At 34.6% G+C, this 17,270-nt stretch overlaps 2 protein-coding genes across 5 annotated transcripts in view; one reads left to right on the top strand and one right to left on the bottom strand.

Annotated features, from left to right (window-relative positions):
* Positions 1 to 12,895, bottom strand: part of zgc:63882 — a 15,793-nt gene extending 2,898 nt beyond the window's left edge. Inside the window, exons 1-7 of one of the 3 annotated variants that reach the window (NM_200402.2) lie at positions 12,514 to 12,895; positions 8,808 to 8,958; positions 8,685 to 8,730; positions 8,515 to 8,594; positions 5,799 to 5,871; positions 4,659 to 4,735; positions 3,182 to 3,310 (exon numbers count right to left, since the gene is read on the bottom strand). In NM_200402.2, the coding sequence (NP_956696.2) occupies positions 3,182 to 3,310; positions 4,659 to 4,735; positions 5,799 to 5,871; positions 8,515 to 8,594; positions 8,685 to 8,730; positions 8,808 to 8,958; positions 12,514 to 12,610 (653 nt within the window). In that variant the 5' untranslated portion in view covers positions 12,611 to 12,895. The remainder of the gene's footprint in view (positions 1 to 3,181; positions 3,311 to 4,658; positions 4,736 to 5,798; positions 5,872 to 8,514; positions 8,595 to 8,684; positions 8,731 to 8,807; positions 8,959 to 12,513) is intronic. The other 2 variants (XM_005171131.6, XM_068223290.2) reach the window with 2 other exon arrangements.
* The window catches only part of guk1a (guanylate kinase 1a), a 19,219-nt gene continuing 13,972 nt past the window's right edge, over positions 12,024 to 17,270 (top strand). The window contains exon 1 of one of the 2 annotated variants that reach the window (NM_001002126.2): positions 12,024 to 12,139. In NM_001002126.2, coding sequence (NP_001002126.2) covers positions 12,115 to 12,139 — 25 coding nt within the window. In that variant the 5' untranslated portion in view covers positions 12,024 to 12,114. Of the gene's footprint in view, positions 12,140 to 12,939; positions 13,093 to 17,270 lie in introns of those variants that run through there. The other variant, NM_001316896.1, reaches the window with a different exon arrangement.

Genomic DNA, 17,270 nt, shown 5'->3' with positions numbered 1-17,270 from the left:
TAATAATAATAATAATAATAATAACATATAAGGATGTCGATCTTGGGGTCCGTTCTTCGTACCTCGCTTAAATGATCTAAGATGATTTGGCAGATCCTGGATCTTTTAATCTTGATAACTGATCTCTCGCTAATTTGGTTCTTCAAACAAGTTCGCGAATTAGATTAGAATGTCTGGATGAACTGATCTGAGATCGCTGCGTGTGTTGTGTAGGACAGATCTATCGATCCTCGAAATCATGATCAGCAATGCAACGATTGGCTGACGGCACAGCAGCGTAATGACATCATCTGATTAATATTTAATTATCCATGTGAGCAAAATTACATCAAATTAGCAGTAAACGGTTTGTTTAATATGAGACGCAATAACTTTACACATTTGTTGTGAGCTGCAGGCTTTACACTTTCATTTGTCAAGACAAGAGTATTCATCATGCATTTCAATGCAAATCAATGTATTTAGTTCTACATTTAGAAAGGATTTTCTCTATAATAGTAGCCGTTTTTTAATCGGTGTAAAGAATAACTGGTTGTTTACAAAAGCGTTTTCATATTGGTAAAGGTGTCTGCAACTTTTATGAAGCATCAATCACTGGCATATTAACTATCAAAACATGTTTATGACTGCATAAATGTATTATTGCTTTAAAAAAAGTCACATATTGTGCATTTCTATTACACACAATTTGTACTAAAGCGATCTAAAAAGTTCATACCAATAAGTTTTCTCTTTGCACCACCAGATGGCAGTCTTTGTTCATTTCGAGAGTGCAGATTGCATACGTTTTATTAAAATGTATAACTTTATTTATTTTATTAATGACTTTAACTTTATATATATAGTTTAAAAATATGTACCATTTTCCCAAGTGTATATAACTACTACTGTAAGAAAATATCAGAATTGGGAACATACTTTCTGTATTATCTTTGCTTGAACTGAGCCGATCTAATCCTGTTTATATGAATTGAACCTGCTCCCGATCAGGTTTGACCTAGCAGAACTGTTGCTATGACAACAACTCTCGGATCAGCTTTGAAGAACGAAACGATCCTGGATCATGTCAAATCGTCAATATCCAAATCCAGCTAACTGAGTAATCCACGTACGAAGAACGGACCCTTGGAGGGTTTTTTTTTTCCAAACACAACAAAATTAGTCTTAAATGAGCATAAAAAGTTAGGAATGAATGCCTTCATTATAGCATTAGATTTTAAAAGTGACACTTCTTAATAAATGTAATAAAAAATCTTAATAAATGAGAGATTCATTCGTTGCTCTTTAATCAGAATGTGTAAGTTATACAGTGGAGAAACGGCTAATGAGATTGACAGCTTGATTCTGTTTCATTATAATAAATATTAATTTTAATAAGCTGAACTGTTTGCTAATGTATTTGCTGCTAATGTATATATTTATTTTTCCTTTGTTAATAATAATTTTTAAAACATTACTGATCATTTAACTGTTTTTTTACAATGAAACAGCTCAAAGTGAATATATTTAGTAATTTGGGGATTTTCTTTTGGGGGGGGGGTGTTGGGGGAATCCCTTATTATGGTGGGCATATCCTTTATTTTCACATCCCAATGTTGACAGGTATGAAGTAATCCTTTTATATGTCTAACGTGCTCCAAACACAGTGAATTATGTTTGATCAAACAAAAGAATAGTGAAATATGAAAACAATGATCGCTCCCTGTGGCTTGTACAGCACCTCTCATCAGTTGGAATACAATAACTTTTGCATAGATTATGGTGGAGACCTTTTTCTTTTTTCCTATGATTACAGACATGTGCAGGAACCACCAACATTATTTACAGCACGCTAGACCACACACAACCTAAAAGCTACACTTTCAAATTTGAGTTTATAAAAAAAAATACAAAAAGCGCCTCTTTTATTAGGTGCTTATTATAACACAGACAACATATACAGATATTTTAAACACTTTCAATAGTGTTTTATGAAAATTCAAAGGGTTTTCTTTTAAATTATACCAAATTATTGCATTTACATCTCTGCATGTGGATTTGGGAAGCTTTTAAATTTGGGTAGGCAAAATCCAGGCGGAAATCCCAAAATAGCAGCAGAGTTTAACTGGTTAAAATATGATTAGCTCTAATCCACAGCCTGGTCAAACTGTTCTTGGCGCAAGTGTGAATGTTGTCCGATTATAGTCCGGTCGCTTTTGATGATAAAAGCGCAAAGGCACAGTTAAACAAAAGAAATGAGTTATTAAAACTTGTTTAAAATATGTTGAAATCCTCAGTTAAACAGAAATATCTAAAAGAAATCATTTCGCAGAAAGGCTAATAACACTGCCCTCACCTTTATAACATTTGTTTTTAAATTAGAACATCCATTTAATTTACTTGATGTTCATGTTGGGTTAAAATTAAGTCATTATTTTCATTTAAGCATGTATTCAAAGTCTTTTCAACTGGTGTTCAAAAACTGGGCGAATATTTGGATGCTATGTCATTTTTACTGTTTAAAATTATTACATGAAATAAGTCATTCATTCATTAATCTGGGGTTACAACAGCGGAAGGAACCGCCAACTTATCCAGCATGTTTTACGCAGTGGATGCCCTTCCAGCTGCCCATCACTGGGAAAAACCCACACACTCTCATTCACATACATACACTATGGACAATTTAGCTTACCCAATTCACCTATAGCGCATGTTTTTGGACTGTGGGGGAAACCGGAGCACCCAGAGGAAACCCACACCAACAAGACGAGAACAACATCCACACAGAAATCCCAACTGACCCAGCCGGGGCTTGTACCAGCGACCTTCTAGCTGTGAGGCGATTGTGCTACCCACTGCGCCACCATGCTGCTCGTAATATAAATCATTTATTCTGGATAATATTTGAACTACTGCACCCATACTCATCTTTGACTTTTTGTAAGCCCTAGCTGTTATACTGAGAAAAGCTTGTATGTCTTTAAAAGACTGAAAGAAAATAAAAAAATAAAAAAGATGGGGTGGACTTAAACCAGTACAACTGTGTTATAGCGCCCTCTTGTGAATAAACTCCACAGGTGCACAATTTGAAATCACCATTCCTACTGTATTTAAAAAAAAACTCATTATTTACAAAATATTCAAATTTTGAATTATTTTAAACTTGCTAACACAATATAAAAATATACACACAGTTTACCTTTTACTGTTGATTTCAGAGTCGGAATCTGAAGATTCGCTCCTGCTTCTGTGCTTCCTTTTCTCTTTCTTTTTCTTTTTCTCCTTCTTGCTCTTCTTTTCCTTTTTGTTTTTCTTTTTGCTGTCGGACCTGTAATTAATACCACTAATTTAATTTTGTCGTCATTTATTCACACTTCACTTGTTCCAAACCAGTTTGAGTGTTTCTTTTCTGTTACCCACAAAAGAAGATATTTTGAAGAATGTTGCAAACGTGTAGCCATTGACTTGCATTTTATTTGCTTTTCCAACTGACAATACTGAGGCTAGTTGTCAAACATCTTTCATATGCTACACTGCAAAAAAAAAAAAAAAATAAAAGCTTTTTGCATTGTTTCTAGTATTAATATCTAAAAATTGAAGCATTTTCTTGACAAATTTTTAAAAAGGCATATTTTTCAGAAATAATGTGAATATTAAGTGTGTTTTCCTGAAAACAAGTAAAATAATCTAGTTTTCGCTTTGAAATAAGATTATTTTGCTTTGCTTTTGAGATGGAAACATCAAACATTACACCTGAGTGACTCCATTATGCTTGCCTTTGTTACTTTTGGTTGCTAGGTGACCAATAATATAGTGAGCCACTCTACAACCTGATGAAAACTCACTTATTTGTCAGTTTAAAGATTTTTTTCTGTCTTTTTGGCTTTAAATTTTGTCGATATTCAATTCACATTATGCTACAATGGAAATTACAGTTCTCTAAAAGTTGTTAAAAGTTTTATTTAAAAAAACTTTAAAGCTACTGTTTACTATTGATCACAATTAATAACAATGCGTGTGTGTATTTATTTATATTTATATATATATATTTATATTTTTATATATATATATATATATATATATATATATATATATATATATATATATATATATATATATATATATATATATATATATACACACACACACACACACACTGTGTGTAATTTCCTTTCATCATTTACTCACAATTCATTCATTCCAAACCAGTCTGAGTGTTATTTATTTTCTGTTAAGAAGATATTATTTTAAAGCATATTGCAAACCTGTAACCATTGACTTGCATAGAATTTGCTTTTTCTACTATGGATGTCAATGGCTACCATTTACAAAATAATCTAGTTTTCGCTTTGAAATAAGATTATTTTGCTTTGCTTTTGAGATGGAAACATCAAACATTACACCTGAGTGACTCCATTATGCTTGCCTTTGTTACTTTTGGTTGCTAGGCGACCAATACTATAGTGAGCCACTCTACAACCTGATGAAAACTCACTTATTTGTGAGTTTAATGATTTTTTTTTTCTTTTTGGCTTTAAACTCTGACAATATTCACTTTACGTTATGTTAAAATGGAAATTACAGTTCTACAGTTCTACAAAACTACAGATAAAAGTTTTATTTTTAAAATCTACTGTATACTATGGATCCTGGATGTCCTGATGTCTACATTATACCTTTTATCTGCTTTATCAGGTTTGCTGTCCTCCTCTGGCCTCTGACTGGCTTCTTGCGATCTGTCAGATTTGTGATGCTGCAAAAAAAAAAAAAAATAATATTAATAAAAAGGATTCAAGATCAGTGTTAATGACAGTGTAATTATGCGTTTAGATAAAGGGATAGTTCACCCAAAAATTTAAATTCCATCTTTTGCTCACTCAATTGACTTTCATTCTCCTGGTGAACACAAAAGAAGATACTTTGAAGAATGCTGAAAACCGGTAACCATTGACTTCCACAGTATTTGTTTTTCCTACTGTGGAAGTCAATGGTTACCGGTTACCTTTCTTCATATCTTCTTGAAGAATAAAAGTTTTGGGAGCCACTTGAGGATGAGCAAAAAGTGAGGAATGTTTATATTTTTGGTCAAACTGTTCCTTAAAAAGCCATGACACATTGTCAGAATCAAATTAGAAATAAAGCACATTTTGAAGGTAGTTCACCCAAAAAGGAAAATTCTGTCATCTTTTACTCACTTTTGTACTCAAGATTAACTTTCGTTCTTTAATTAAAGACAAAAGAAGATATTTTGAAGAAAGCTGAAAACCGGTAACCATTGACTTCCATTTGTTTTTCCTGCTATGGAAGTCAATGGTTACCGGTTTTCATCTTTCTTTATATTATCTCCTAGAAAATAGAAAGGTTAGGAACCACTTGGGGAGTAAATAGTGAGGATATTTTCACTTTTGTTCGAACTGTCCTTTTAAAAGCCATGACACATTGTTAGAATCAAGTGAGAAATAAAGCAAATTTAGGGATAGTTCAGCCAAAAATTGAAAATTCTGTCTTATACTCACTTTTTTTACTCAAAATTGACTTTTGTTCTTCAGTTGAAGACAAAATAAGAGATTTTATAGGATGCTTAAGACCTGGTAAATATTGACTTCCATAGTATTTGTTTTTCCTCCTATGGAAGTCAATGGTTACCGGTTTTCAGCTTTCTTCATAACATCTTCTACAAGACAGAAAGGTTTGAAACCACTTGAGGATGAGCAAATAAATGAGCAATTTGTTTTTTGTTTTGGGCGAACTTTTCCTTTAAAATCCATGACGCATTCTCAGAATCAAATTAGAAGCATTAGAATTTTTTTACATACCGTAAAAACCGGCAAACCCATTTTGACAGCCTCTTTTTCCTGCCTAGACAGCGGCATTCCTCTGGGCCCGGACCTGATCGACAACATTACAGTCTCACATCTGTTAAGATTCTACTAATAAACAAAAGCAGGCTGTAAATCTAGATTAACCAGTTACTACAGAAGCTTGTTTTCCAGCGCTATTATCATGATCCCACATGACAAATGAACTGAACATAAAGGGATAGTTCACACAAAAATGACCACTTACTCACCCTAGTGTGGTTTCAAACCTTCGTTTTTTTGTTAAACACAAAAGAAGATATTTTAAAGAAAGAACAAAACCTGTGACCATTGACTTCCATAGTAGGAAAAACAAATAGTATGGAAGTTACAGGTTTTCAGCTTTCTTCAGCATATCTTCTTTTTTGTTTAAAAGTCAAACAGGTTTAAAACAAACGAAGGGTGAGAAAAGGATTTTTGGGTGAACGGTCCCTTAATCCAGTATAAGGGTCCAAAAGTAACTGGACAGAATAATTACCATTTGCAGTCAATTACAGCCTGAAGTCTGGAACGCATGGACATCACCAGATGCTGGGTTTGATCCCTAGTGGTACTCCGCCAGGCCTCTACAGCAAGTGTTTTCAGTTCCTGCTTGTTCTTGGGACATTTTGCTTTCAGTTTTGTCTTCAGCAAGTGAAATGCATGCTCAATCGGGTTCAGATCAGGTGATTGACTTGGCCATTGCGTAACATTCTTTCCCTTCAAAAACTCCTTAGTTGCTTTTGCAGTATGCTTTGGGTCATTCTCCATCTGCACTGCAATGAGTTCTCAAGTATTTGAGCAGATAATATTGCCTGAAACACTTCAGAATTGATCCTGCTGCTTTTGTCAGCAGTCACACCATTAATAAATACAAGACAACCAGTACGATTGACAGCCATACATGCCCACGCCATGTCACTACCACCACCATGCTTCACTGCTTAGGATCAAGAGCAGTTCCTTTCCTTCTCCCTACTCTTCTCTGCCTATCATTCTTGTACAAGATGATCTTGATCCCGTGTCAATAGGATGTTGTTCCAGCACTGTGAAGGCTTTTTTAGAACTCTAATCTGGCCTTCCTGTTTTTAAGGCTTACCAATGATTTACATCTTGTAGTGAACCCTCATTATTGACTGTGGTGTAGACTTCTCTTGATTGCTGACTGACATACATACACCTGCCTCCTGGAGAGTGCTCTTGATCTGGCCAACTGTTGTGAAGGGTGTTTTCCTCACCAGGGAAAGAATTCTTCAGTCATCCATCACGGTTGTTTCCGTGGTCTTCCGGGTCTGTTGGCGTTGCTGAGCTCATTCGTGCACTCTTTCTTTTAAAGAATGTTCCACACAGTTGTTTTGGTCACGCCTAATGTTTTTGCCATCTCTCTGTTTTGTCTTGTCAGCCTAATGATGGCTTGCTTGACTGGCAGTGACAGCTCTTTGGATCTCATCTTGAGAGCTGACAGTAACAGACTCCAAATGCATAAAGCACAATTGAAATGAACCCAGACCTTTTATCTGCTCATTGTAATTGGGATAATGAGGAAATAACACACAACTGGCCATGAAACACCCGAGAAGCCAATTGTCCAATTACTTTTGGACCCTTAACAAGTGGGAGGCACATATAGAAACTGTTGTTATTCCTACAGCGTTCACCTGATTTGGATGTAAATACCCTCAAATTTAAGCTGACAGTTAAAGCGCATCTTGTTCGTTTCATTTCAAATCTATTGTGTCGGTGCATAGAGCCAAACATGTTAGAATTGTGTCAAAATATTTCGGGACCTAACTGTATATACAGGGTTCTTACTCCTTTTCCAACTTTAAATTACAGCACTTTTCAAGCACTTTCAAGGTGCATTTGTATGCTTTTCCAGCAGCTAATAACCACAGTTAATTACGTTTATTTATATTGTAGGTACTTTTACACATTTAAATCCATTGTGCTATTTTAAAAATCTAAAAATTGTTGAGCACTTTAGAGCATAGATTTATTGGTATAGTTTAGCAAAAATGATTAAAAAATAAATTTTAAAAAGTTTAGTTATTCGATGAAGTACACTTTTAAAATGATCTTACAGTCAGATTTTGTTTGGGTGTAGTGCCAAACTTTCATTATCGGTCGTTCATAATATTTCATGTGCATTGCTATTTTTTGCAGTGATTGGATTGGCGTTTCAGGTTTAAAAATATGTCTATAAAAATCTGACTTAAAAAATTAAGTTGTCTTAAATTTCAGAAGTTCAATAATCAAGTTAAAAAATACAAATTAAAAACATTTCTAAAAGGACATAATCAGTATTATTAACTTACAATTGTTGATAATTCAATTTAGCACAATTCAACATCAGATTGTTTTGGCTTATTATTAGCTCCATATAAATGCGTGCATGTGCTGAACATTTTGCAATGTAAACTGGTCATAAGACAACATTTTATGCACTCGCACAAATGCTCCCAAATATATTTTGAGGTCACATAGACAAAATTGTATGCATATGCAACCAAAACAGGCACAATTTCAAGCCCTGCAAATTCAAGCAGGTTCAAGCACTTTGTCCAAAATCCAAGCACTTTTCAAACCTTGAAAACACTATTAAAAATCAAGCATTTTCCAAGATTTCCAGCACCCGTAAGAACCCTGTATATAGGCAAATAAAGACAAAATTATTATTTTTTAAACTAAATTTTACCTGGAGCTTCCGAGTCCAGAAACCCTGTCTACGTCCCGCTCCTCGCCCTCTCCTTCCCTCCTGCACACGTCTGCTAGATCCTGCAGATGTCATGTAAAAATATCAATAAAATAAATACTACCGGCAATGGTGCAAATCACTAAAATATCCTGGCCTGGATGTTTACAAACCTCTTTAGTGAGTCCAGTTGGCTGCCTCTTGATGGTTTTATGACCTCTAGAACAGATAAAAAACATATTGAAACGTATAGTCGTTTTTATTCAGCATTATCCTGATCAATGGATCCGACTTACAGTGCTGCCAGCATGGCCTCATGCTCTGCCTCGCGTACAGCCTCCATCTCCTGCTCTTTAGTCAGAGCTTTACCACTCTTCTTATCTTTAGCATACCAGGTCAAATCCTTGCCTTTCTGCCACCGTCCAACCGGTGCCATGAGGGAGTTCCCTGAAAATATGAACACAAGTAGGGTGAATAAACCAAGGTTACACAGTTAACTAAAAATGAAACTATAAAATTAAAGCTGTGTCTCATGTTCTTCCTGTGTTGGCGTGGGTTTCCTCCGGGTGCTCCGGTTTCCCTCACAGTCCAAACACATGTGCTATAGGTGAATTAAATTAACTAAATAGGCCATAGTCTATGTGTGTGGATGAGTGTGTGTGTGGATGTTTCCCAGTACTGGGTTGCAGCTGGAAGGGCATCCGCTGTGTAAAACATATGCTGGATAAGTTGGCGGTTCATTCTACTGTGGGGACCCCTGACGAATAAAGGGACTAAGCCGCAGGGAAATTAATGAAAAAAGGTGTGTGTGTGTGTGAGTGTGTGAGTGTGAGTGTGTGAGTGTGAGTGTGTGTGTGTGTGTGTGTGTGTGTGTGTGTGTGTGTGTGTGTGTGTGTGTGTGTGTTTATGTATAATATATACTTTGCAAAATATGCTTTTCATTCATTCATTTATTTTATTTTCGGTTTAGTCACTTTATTAATCTGGGTCGACACAGCGGAATGAACCGCCAACTTATCCAGCATATGTTTTTCTGTATAAATTTTTATATTAATATAAGCATATTTAAAATATACAAACATTTAACTAAATTAAAATATAACAACCTTCACACAACCACATATTCAGGCCCAAAAAAATAAGCCTGTGACTACTAAATAGCACATAAGTCTCATTCCATCATTCCAGTCTTTCGGATGAGAGGTCCGAGGTCCTGACTCTCTGTGGTTGTTAAAAATCCCAGAATGTCTGTCTTAAAAGAGTAGGGGTTTAACCCCGGCATCCTGCCCAAATTTGCCCACTGGGCTCTGCCCATCATGGCCTGCTAACCATCTTCATACCATAATCGGCTTCATCACTCTGTCTCCTCTCCACCAATGAGCTGGTGTGTGGTGCGGCGCAATATGGCTGCTGTCGCATCACCCAGGTGGATGCTGCACACCAGTGGCGCGAAAAAGGGGTATGCAGTATATGCGGCGCATAGGGGCGCTACACATGGGGGGGGCACCATTGTGCCATAACTATTTTTGAAACTATACATATTATTGTACATATTAAACAAAATAAATACATATTTTTGGTAAAAAAATGTTTATCCTGCATTTTATAAATATATATATAATATAATATATATAATATAATATATATATATATATATATATATATATATATATATATATATATATATATATATATATATATATATATATACAGTTGAAGTCAGAATTATTAGCCCCATTCAATTTTTTTCTTCTTTTTTTAAATATTTCCCAAATGATTTTTAACAAAGCAAGGAAATTTTCACAGTATGTCTGATAATATTTTTTCTTCTGGAAAAAGTCTTATTTGTTTTATTTTGGCTAGAATAAAAGCAGTTTTTAATTTTGTAAACACCATTTTAGGGACAATATTATTAGCCCCTTAAAGCTATATTTTTTCTTGATAATCTACAGAACAAACCATCATTATACAATAACTTTACTAATTACCATATCCTGCCTAGTTAACCTTATTAACCTAGTTGAGCCTTTAAATGTCACTTTAAGCTGTATAGAAGTGCCTTGAAAATTATCTAGTAAAATATTATTTACTGTCATCATGACAAAAATAAAATATATCCATTATTAGAAATGAGTTATTAAAACTATTATGTTTAGAAATGTGCTGAAAAAATGTTCTCTCTATTAAACAGAAATTGGGGAAAAAATAAACTAGCGGTCTAATAATTCAGGGGGGCTAATAATTCTGACTTCAACTGTATATATATATATATATATATATAACATTTGGTGAGGAAAATGGAATAAAGAAGAAATTTGGGTGGGGATGAAATGTAATTCTTTGTGACTTAACATGCTTAATGTAATTATAGTTTTACTACTTCATACTATTTCAGTTGCGTTCAGAACTTCGAAACTTGACCCCGCAAAACTTGAACCCGCATACCCCTCAGTAAATGTGCAGTTGCGCCCCTGCTGCACACTGGTGGTGGATGAGGAGATTCCCCCAAAAATGCGCTCTGAGTGTCCAGAAAAGTGCTATATAAATGTAAGGAATTATTATCATTATTATTATTACTAATACTGTAATGTTGAAGAATATTGTATTAGATTATTATCAAAGATCTAAATTAGACAAATATAAAAAAAATAATTGGTTTCACTACATGATTAATGATGGCTATTTTAATAACTATAAAAAATATATATGTATTGCTTAAATAAAAAATACATCTACTTGCAGCATGGTAATAAATGCCCAGTGAAAAGTTACCCATTTGCTCTTATTTACTTAAATAACTATCATTACAATTTAGAGGCATTTAGTTTTTATCATTTTAACGTATTTAGATACATAAATACATTAACCTTTTTTATTAAAAGCTAAATATGATTTGAGAGGAAATTATTACTCGGGTAATAATTAATTAATATATATACATATATATGTGTGTGTGTGTGTGTGTGTGTGTGTATATATATATATATATATATATATATATATATATATATATATATATATATATATATATATATATATATATTTTTTTTTTTTTTTTTTTTTTTTTTTTTTAAAGGTAATGGATATCCAGGTACGATTCAACAACTCAAAAAAATCGACTTGACTGAGAAAAAAAAAAGATGAGCAGGCAGTTTTGTATTTTAAATGAAAGGTCAGTCGGATAGGCTCTTTTGCAATAATTAAAAAAACAGTAGTACGTCAAATGCGTACACGCTACACCAACTTATAAATCCTACTATGAATGTAGTCATCTTATGAATATTACACTGCTTGCGTCACGATTGGCCCGTAAGGTGAACTGACGTCACCAGAGAATATGAATAATTCATAGTCCTAGCATGAACTCAGTAATATTAATGAGCTGCGCATGCGCTGAAGTAAAACTCCTACCAAGTAACGTCCACATGACCTTATTAATATTAATACGCCGAGCCTTTTCCATAGTAGGATTCATAGAATGACCAGCTAGTGTGCTCGTCCCATGCGATTCTAGGTATTTTAGGTACCTAGCAAAGTTCAACACGTCCACACACTAACCAAAGACACAACAGTGTCCGACACACAAAATAAACAGACGATGTGATGAGAGCTCACACCACGGACAAAGGTAAGAACGTATGAACGAACTCATGTATGATCGGATTTATTCAGAAAAGAAATGATAAACTATAAGACAATTTGACAGAGACAAAAACGTGCTGATGTTATTTTAAAAAGTAGCATCTTCTCAGAAATACAATCAAGCTGCTTAACTTAATATACGAGTCTGCTTTTAAAATGATAACTCCTGCAAGCTTCCTGAACAGGTTGATCAAGTCTGTAAGCTGCTTGCTGTTATAACGTGTAATTAATGTACTTCAAGTTTGTGAAGTACAAAGAAATATATATTAGTTTAATATATTTTGGAAATTCCGCTTATAACAGACACAATAACAGTGCTGAGATGCTAGTCGCGGCTAGTTGTGCTAGCTCGATACTCACCCAAGTAGTTCTCTCTGTGTTTATCCACTTTAACATCATCCCAGTTGAACTGGTCCTGGCCGCCTCTCACCCCTCCAGATCTCGACGAGCCAAACATGACTGCAAAATCAGCTCAGTCCTACAGATTTCCGTGGCTAAAACCGCTGAGATACCTACACGTGTGTAGAAGAAGAGCTGGGCCTCGCTTTCTCACAACATCCGGGAAACCGCTTATCTTTAGCTATAAGTTTAAGTGTGAAATATTTTTAAAAGCCTTCAAATATCCTGTCGAACAATACCAATTCAGTTCGACACCACAAAATGTCTATGTTTCAAAAAACTAAACTCTGCTTGCGGTGTTAAAAGCATACGATATAAAGAAAATATGCGGCGTAGCGCGACCGCGCACGGATGTTTTGTAGATCTGCGAAAACGGCCGCGTCTGATGACGTCACACGGGCATCAGTAATGGCTCTCATGCGAAAACCAGTCACCTGAGCGAAAGAGGAAGGTTTTTAGCGGAGGGAGAGAGACATTCCCCGCATTTTCTATCGCCTTTTCTCCTGATGTATGTGAAGTTTATCTCCAGGCTTTTTTCGGGTGAGTTTAAATGAGCTGCGGCGTTTATATCATACGCAATGGGCGTCAGTTGCATCAGCTTTCCTTCAGTTAACGTTGAGTGCTGTTGTGGTTTAACGTCAGCCGCTGAGCACTAAGTTATACTCTTGATTTATAATCTTAAGACATAACTGTGCCTTCTTTACTCTATTACCCTCGTATGTTCTTGTTTTAAAGTGAACGTGCTGCTTTATGAATGAATCATACGCATGTAATAGATGTGTAACAGTGTGCCCCGACTCTGCATATATTTATTTAGTTTGTGTGTGTGTGTAGATGTGTTGCATATGGAAATGTTTTAAATGTAATGTTTAATTTAGTAGCCTATGTTAAAAAACGATATTAACATAGTCATTTTATCAGTCTAAATGTGATACATTGATGAGGCGACAAATTAAAGGGGCAGTTCACCCAAAAATGAAGTTTACTCACCATTTAATTACCCACTAGTAATGCCAAACCTTCATTTTATTGAACACTAAATAAGACATTTTGTACTCAAGTGTTTTGTAATAATAGCCTTTCAGTGAAAGTGCAGAAATCTTTTACATTTGATGAAAAATATATTTATTTATGTTCTGAAGATGAATGAAATTATAATGATTTATTATGATTTTTCATAAGGCTAAATTGTGCCTTCTTTACTATTACTCTCTTAGCTGATTGTGTCCTTGTTTTAAAGTGAACGTGCTGCTTTATGAATGAATCATACACATGTAATAGATGTGTAATATAGTGTGTGTAAATAACAGTACAACACTGTGCTTATGTCTGGGTATATGTATTTAGTTTGTGTATAGATATGTTGCATGTGGAAAATGCTTTAAATTTAATGTCTAATTTAATAGCCTATGTTAAAACACAATAGTAACATAGTCATTTTATCAGTCTAAATTTGATACATTGATAAGGCGACAAATTAAAGGGGCAGATCACCCAAAAATGAAGTTTACTCACCATTTAATTACCCACTAGTAATGCCAAACCTTTATTTTATTGAACACTAAATAAGACATTTTGTACTGAATTGTTTTGTAATAATAGCCTTTCAGTGAAAGTGCAGAAATCTTTCACATTTGATGAAAAATATATTTATTTATGTTCTGAAGATGAATGAAATTATAATGATTTATTATGATTTTTCATAAGGCGTAATTGTGCCTTCTTTACTATTACTCTCTTAGCTGATTGTGTCCTTGTTTTAAAGTGAACGTGCTGCTTTATGAATGAATCATACACATGTAATAGATGTGTAATATAGTGTGTGTAAATAACAGTACAACACTGTGCTTATGTCTGGGTACATGTATTTAGTTTGTGTATAGATATGTTGCATGTGGAAAATGCTTTAAATTTAATGTCTAATTTAATAGCCTATGTTAAAACACAATAGTAACATAGTCATTTTATCAGTCTAACATTTAATAAATTGATGAGGCGACAAATTAAAGGGGCAGATCACCCAAAAATGAAGTTTACTCACCATTTAATTACCCACTAGTAATGCCAAACCTTTATTTTATTGAACACTAAATAAGACATTTAACGTTTATTCTGTTAAACACTAAAGATATTTTGTCCTCAAGTGTTTCAAGTGATGACAAAATATCTTGAATTCTGTTCTGAAGATGAATGAAAGTTATATAATTTATGAAGCAACCTGAAGGTGAGTGAATGACTTTTAATGACTTTGATTTTTAAGTTTGGCGTCAACTAACTCTTTGAACTAAGTTGAAGACAGTGAGAGATGTTAAGGGGATGAAAATTGATACACAGCTCAAGTTTTCCTACGAAAAAAACCCCCCCCATTGTGCAATGAATGTCCTTTAAAGGCTTGTCATCATTCATTACTGGGTCACCCCGCATTAAAAAATACTATAATCATTTATAGCAAAGTCCCTTTTTTAAGGTATAAGGCTTAATGTAGGCTATAATATTATCATATAAAAATATTAATTATGCAATAATGTATATTATGCACATACAGTGAGGAAAATAAGTATTGAACACCATTTTTAAACATATTTCTAAAGGTGCCGTTGACTTGAAAATTTTAGCGGACTTTTGAAAGCAACCAAAGAAATTCTTATGTGCAAGGAAAACAAATCTAATTTCTTTAAACTTAAGTTATATGTAATGAAATGAAATGACGGAGAGAGAAAGTATTATTGAACACATGAAGAAAGGGAGGTGTATGAAAGCCCAGACAGCAGCTGAAATCTCTCAGTAGTTCTTCTGCAACCCTCTGCCCTTCCTCAGTGTAAATCAGTGGTCACCAAACTTGTTCCTGGAGGGCCAGTGACCTGCAGATTTTAGCTCCAGCCCTAATCAAACACACCTGAACAAGCTAGTCAAGGTCTTACTTGGTATACTTGAAACATCCAGGCAGGTGTGTTGAGGCAAGTTGGAGCTAAATCCTGCATGGACACCGGCCCTCCAGGACCGAGATTGATGACCACTGGTGTAAATGAATATCAGCTGCTTCAGTCCAACATCTACATTAGCAGATGAAGATGAAACCAGGGTGGACATTTCAGCAAGACGATGATCCAAAACAAAGCCAAGGAGACTCTGAGAGGCTTTCGGAGAAAGAAAATCAAGCGGTAGAATGGCCCAGCCAATCACCTGTACTATAGTGTACAGTATTATACAGTAAACCACAGTTACTGTAGTGAAGAATAACACAGTATTCATTGCAGTTTACTATTGTTAATACTTTACTAATGCTATTAATAATAATTTAGATAGTAAAAAAAAACTATTGTATTTTTCATGTGGGAAAACAGGGGAATTATCAATTCAATTTTTGAGAAGAAACCACTAGTCTTGTGACCTTTTTTCATTTAAAGGGACAGTTAACCCAAACATTAAAGTCCTGTCATCATTTACTCACCCTTTACTTGTTTCAAAAGTTTCTTTCTTCCGTTGAACACAAAATAAGATCATTTGGAAAATGTTAGAAACCTGTAACCATTGACTTGCATAGCATCTGTTTTTCCTATTATGGAAGTTACCAGTTTTCAGCTTTTATTAAAAGCATCTTCTTTTGTTTTCAACTCAAGAGAGAAACTTGTAGAAGTTTGGAACCACTTGAGGAAGAGTAAATAGTGAGTAAATTAATTTCTGTATGTATGGGTGAACTGTTTCTTTAAACGGCTGTTTAGAGGACCAACTAAATCAAATCACATGTCCAGGGGTCGCACCATATGACTTCCATTAAAATGTTCATGTCACACACGTGGAGCTCATTTATTTATTTAATTAGACAGGTCAGACCACATATAATGGATGGGTTGAGGCAGTGTTGTGTAGGACACTGAATTAGAGCTACAAGTAAAGAATGCTGGGCTCCACACAATCGATTTGTGTTGAGGCAACATGAAGGGATTAAGTTAACTTAATACTTCTTACAAATTTAAAGTGGATTGAACATAAAACAATTGAGTTGTCCCCAAAAAAACCTTCAGTGAATGTGTTGTTTTAGCTCATTTTATGGCCCGTTTCTACTAAGTGGTAGTGTTCAGTCCGGTATGCTTTTATGGCCGATTCCACTGTCAAAAGGTACCGAAAAGCAAACCGTACCATACCACATTTTGCTCTGACTGTGCGCTATATGTTTCCCCTGTTGTGTTTTTTAACCTAAATAAGGACTAAATGTTTGCTGTGTGTAGTTTTTTCTGTAGTTGGTAACATATGGGAAACTGTAAGGGTCTGTATGTGTTCATATATGTTGCATTAATTTATTTATTTTATATAACTGCAGACGTTACAGTAGCCTATTTCACACTGTCATTGATCTGCTGTTATAATCAAATCATGTTCATGGAAAGGTTAGTAATGAACATTTATACACAAGTATTTATCTGTATAAAGCATCTGTTTTGTGAGAAGTGCTACACCACTCCCACCAAAAGGTTTAGGCAGTGGAAATGCAAGGCTGATAAAGGTGACTTGTACCGACCCGTACCGTACTGTACCAGTCAGTGGAAACGGGCTGTTAAATAAGTAGTTTGAACTAACAAAAAAACACACAAAAAAAAAATTGAAGGCAAAACTTTAATTATGACACACATGTCCAGTCATTTTAGTTGCGTTATTTCAACTTATTTTAGGCATATTGAACCCAAGAGCGAATTTCATTTTGAACCAATTGTTGTTCG

The sequence above is a fragment of the Danio rerio genome, chromosome 2, assembly GCF_049306965.1.
Source record: "Danio rerio strain Tuebingen ecotype United States chromosome 2, GRCz12tu, whole genome shotgun sequence".
Lineage (NCBI taxonomy): Eukaryota > Metazoa > Chordata > Actinopteri > Cypriniformes > Danionidae > Danio > Danio rerio.
This window is presented reverse-complemented; position numbering and strand designations above follow the sequence as displayed.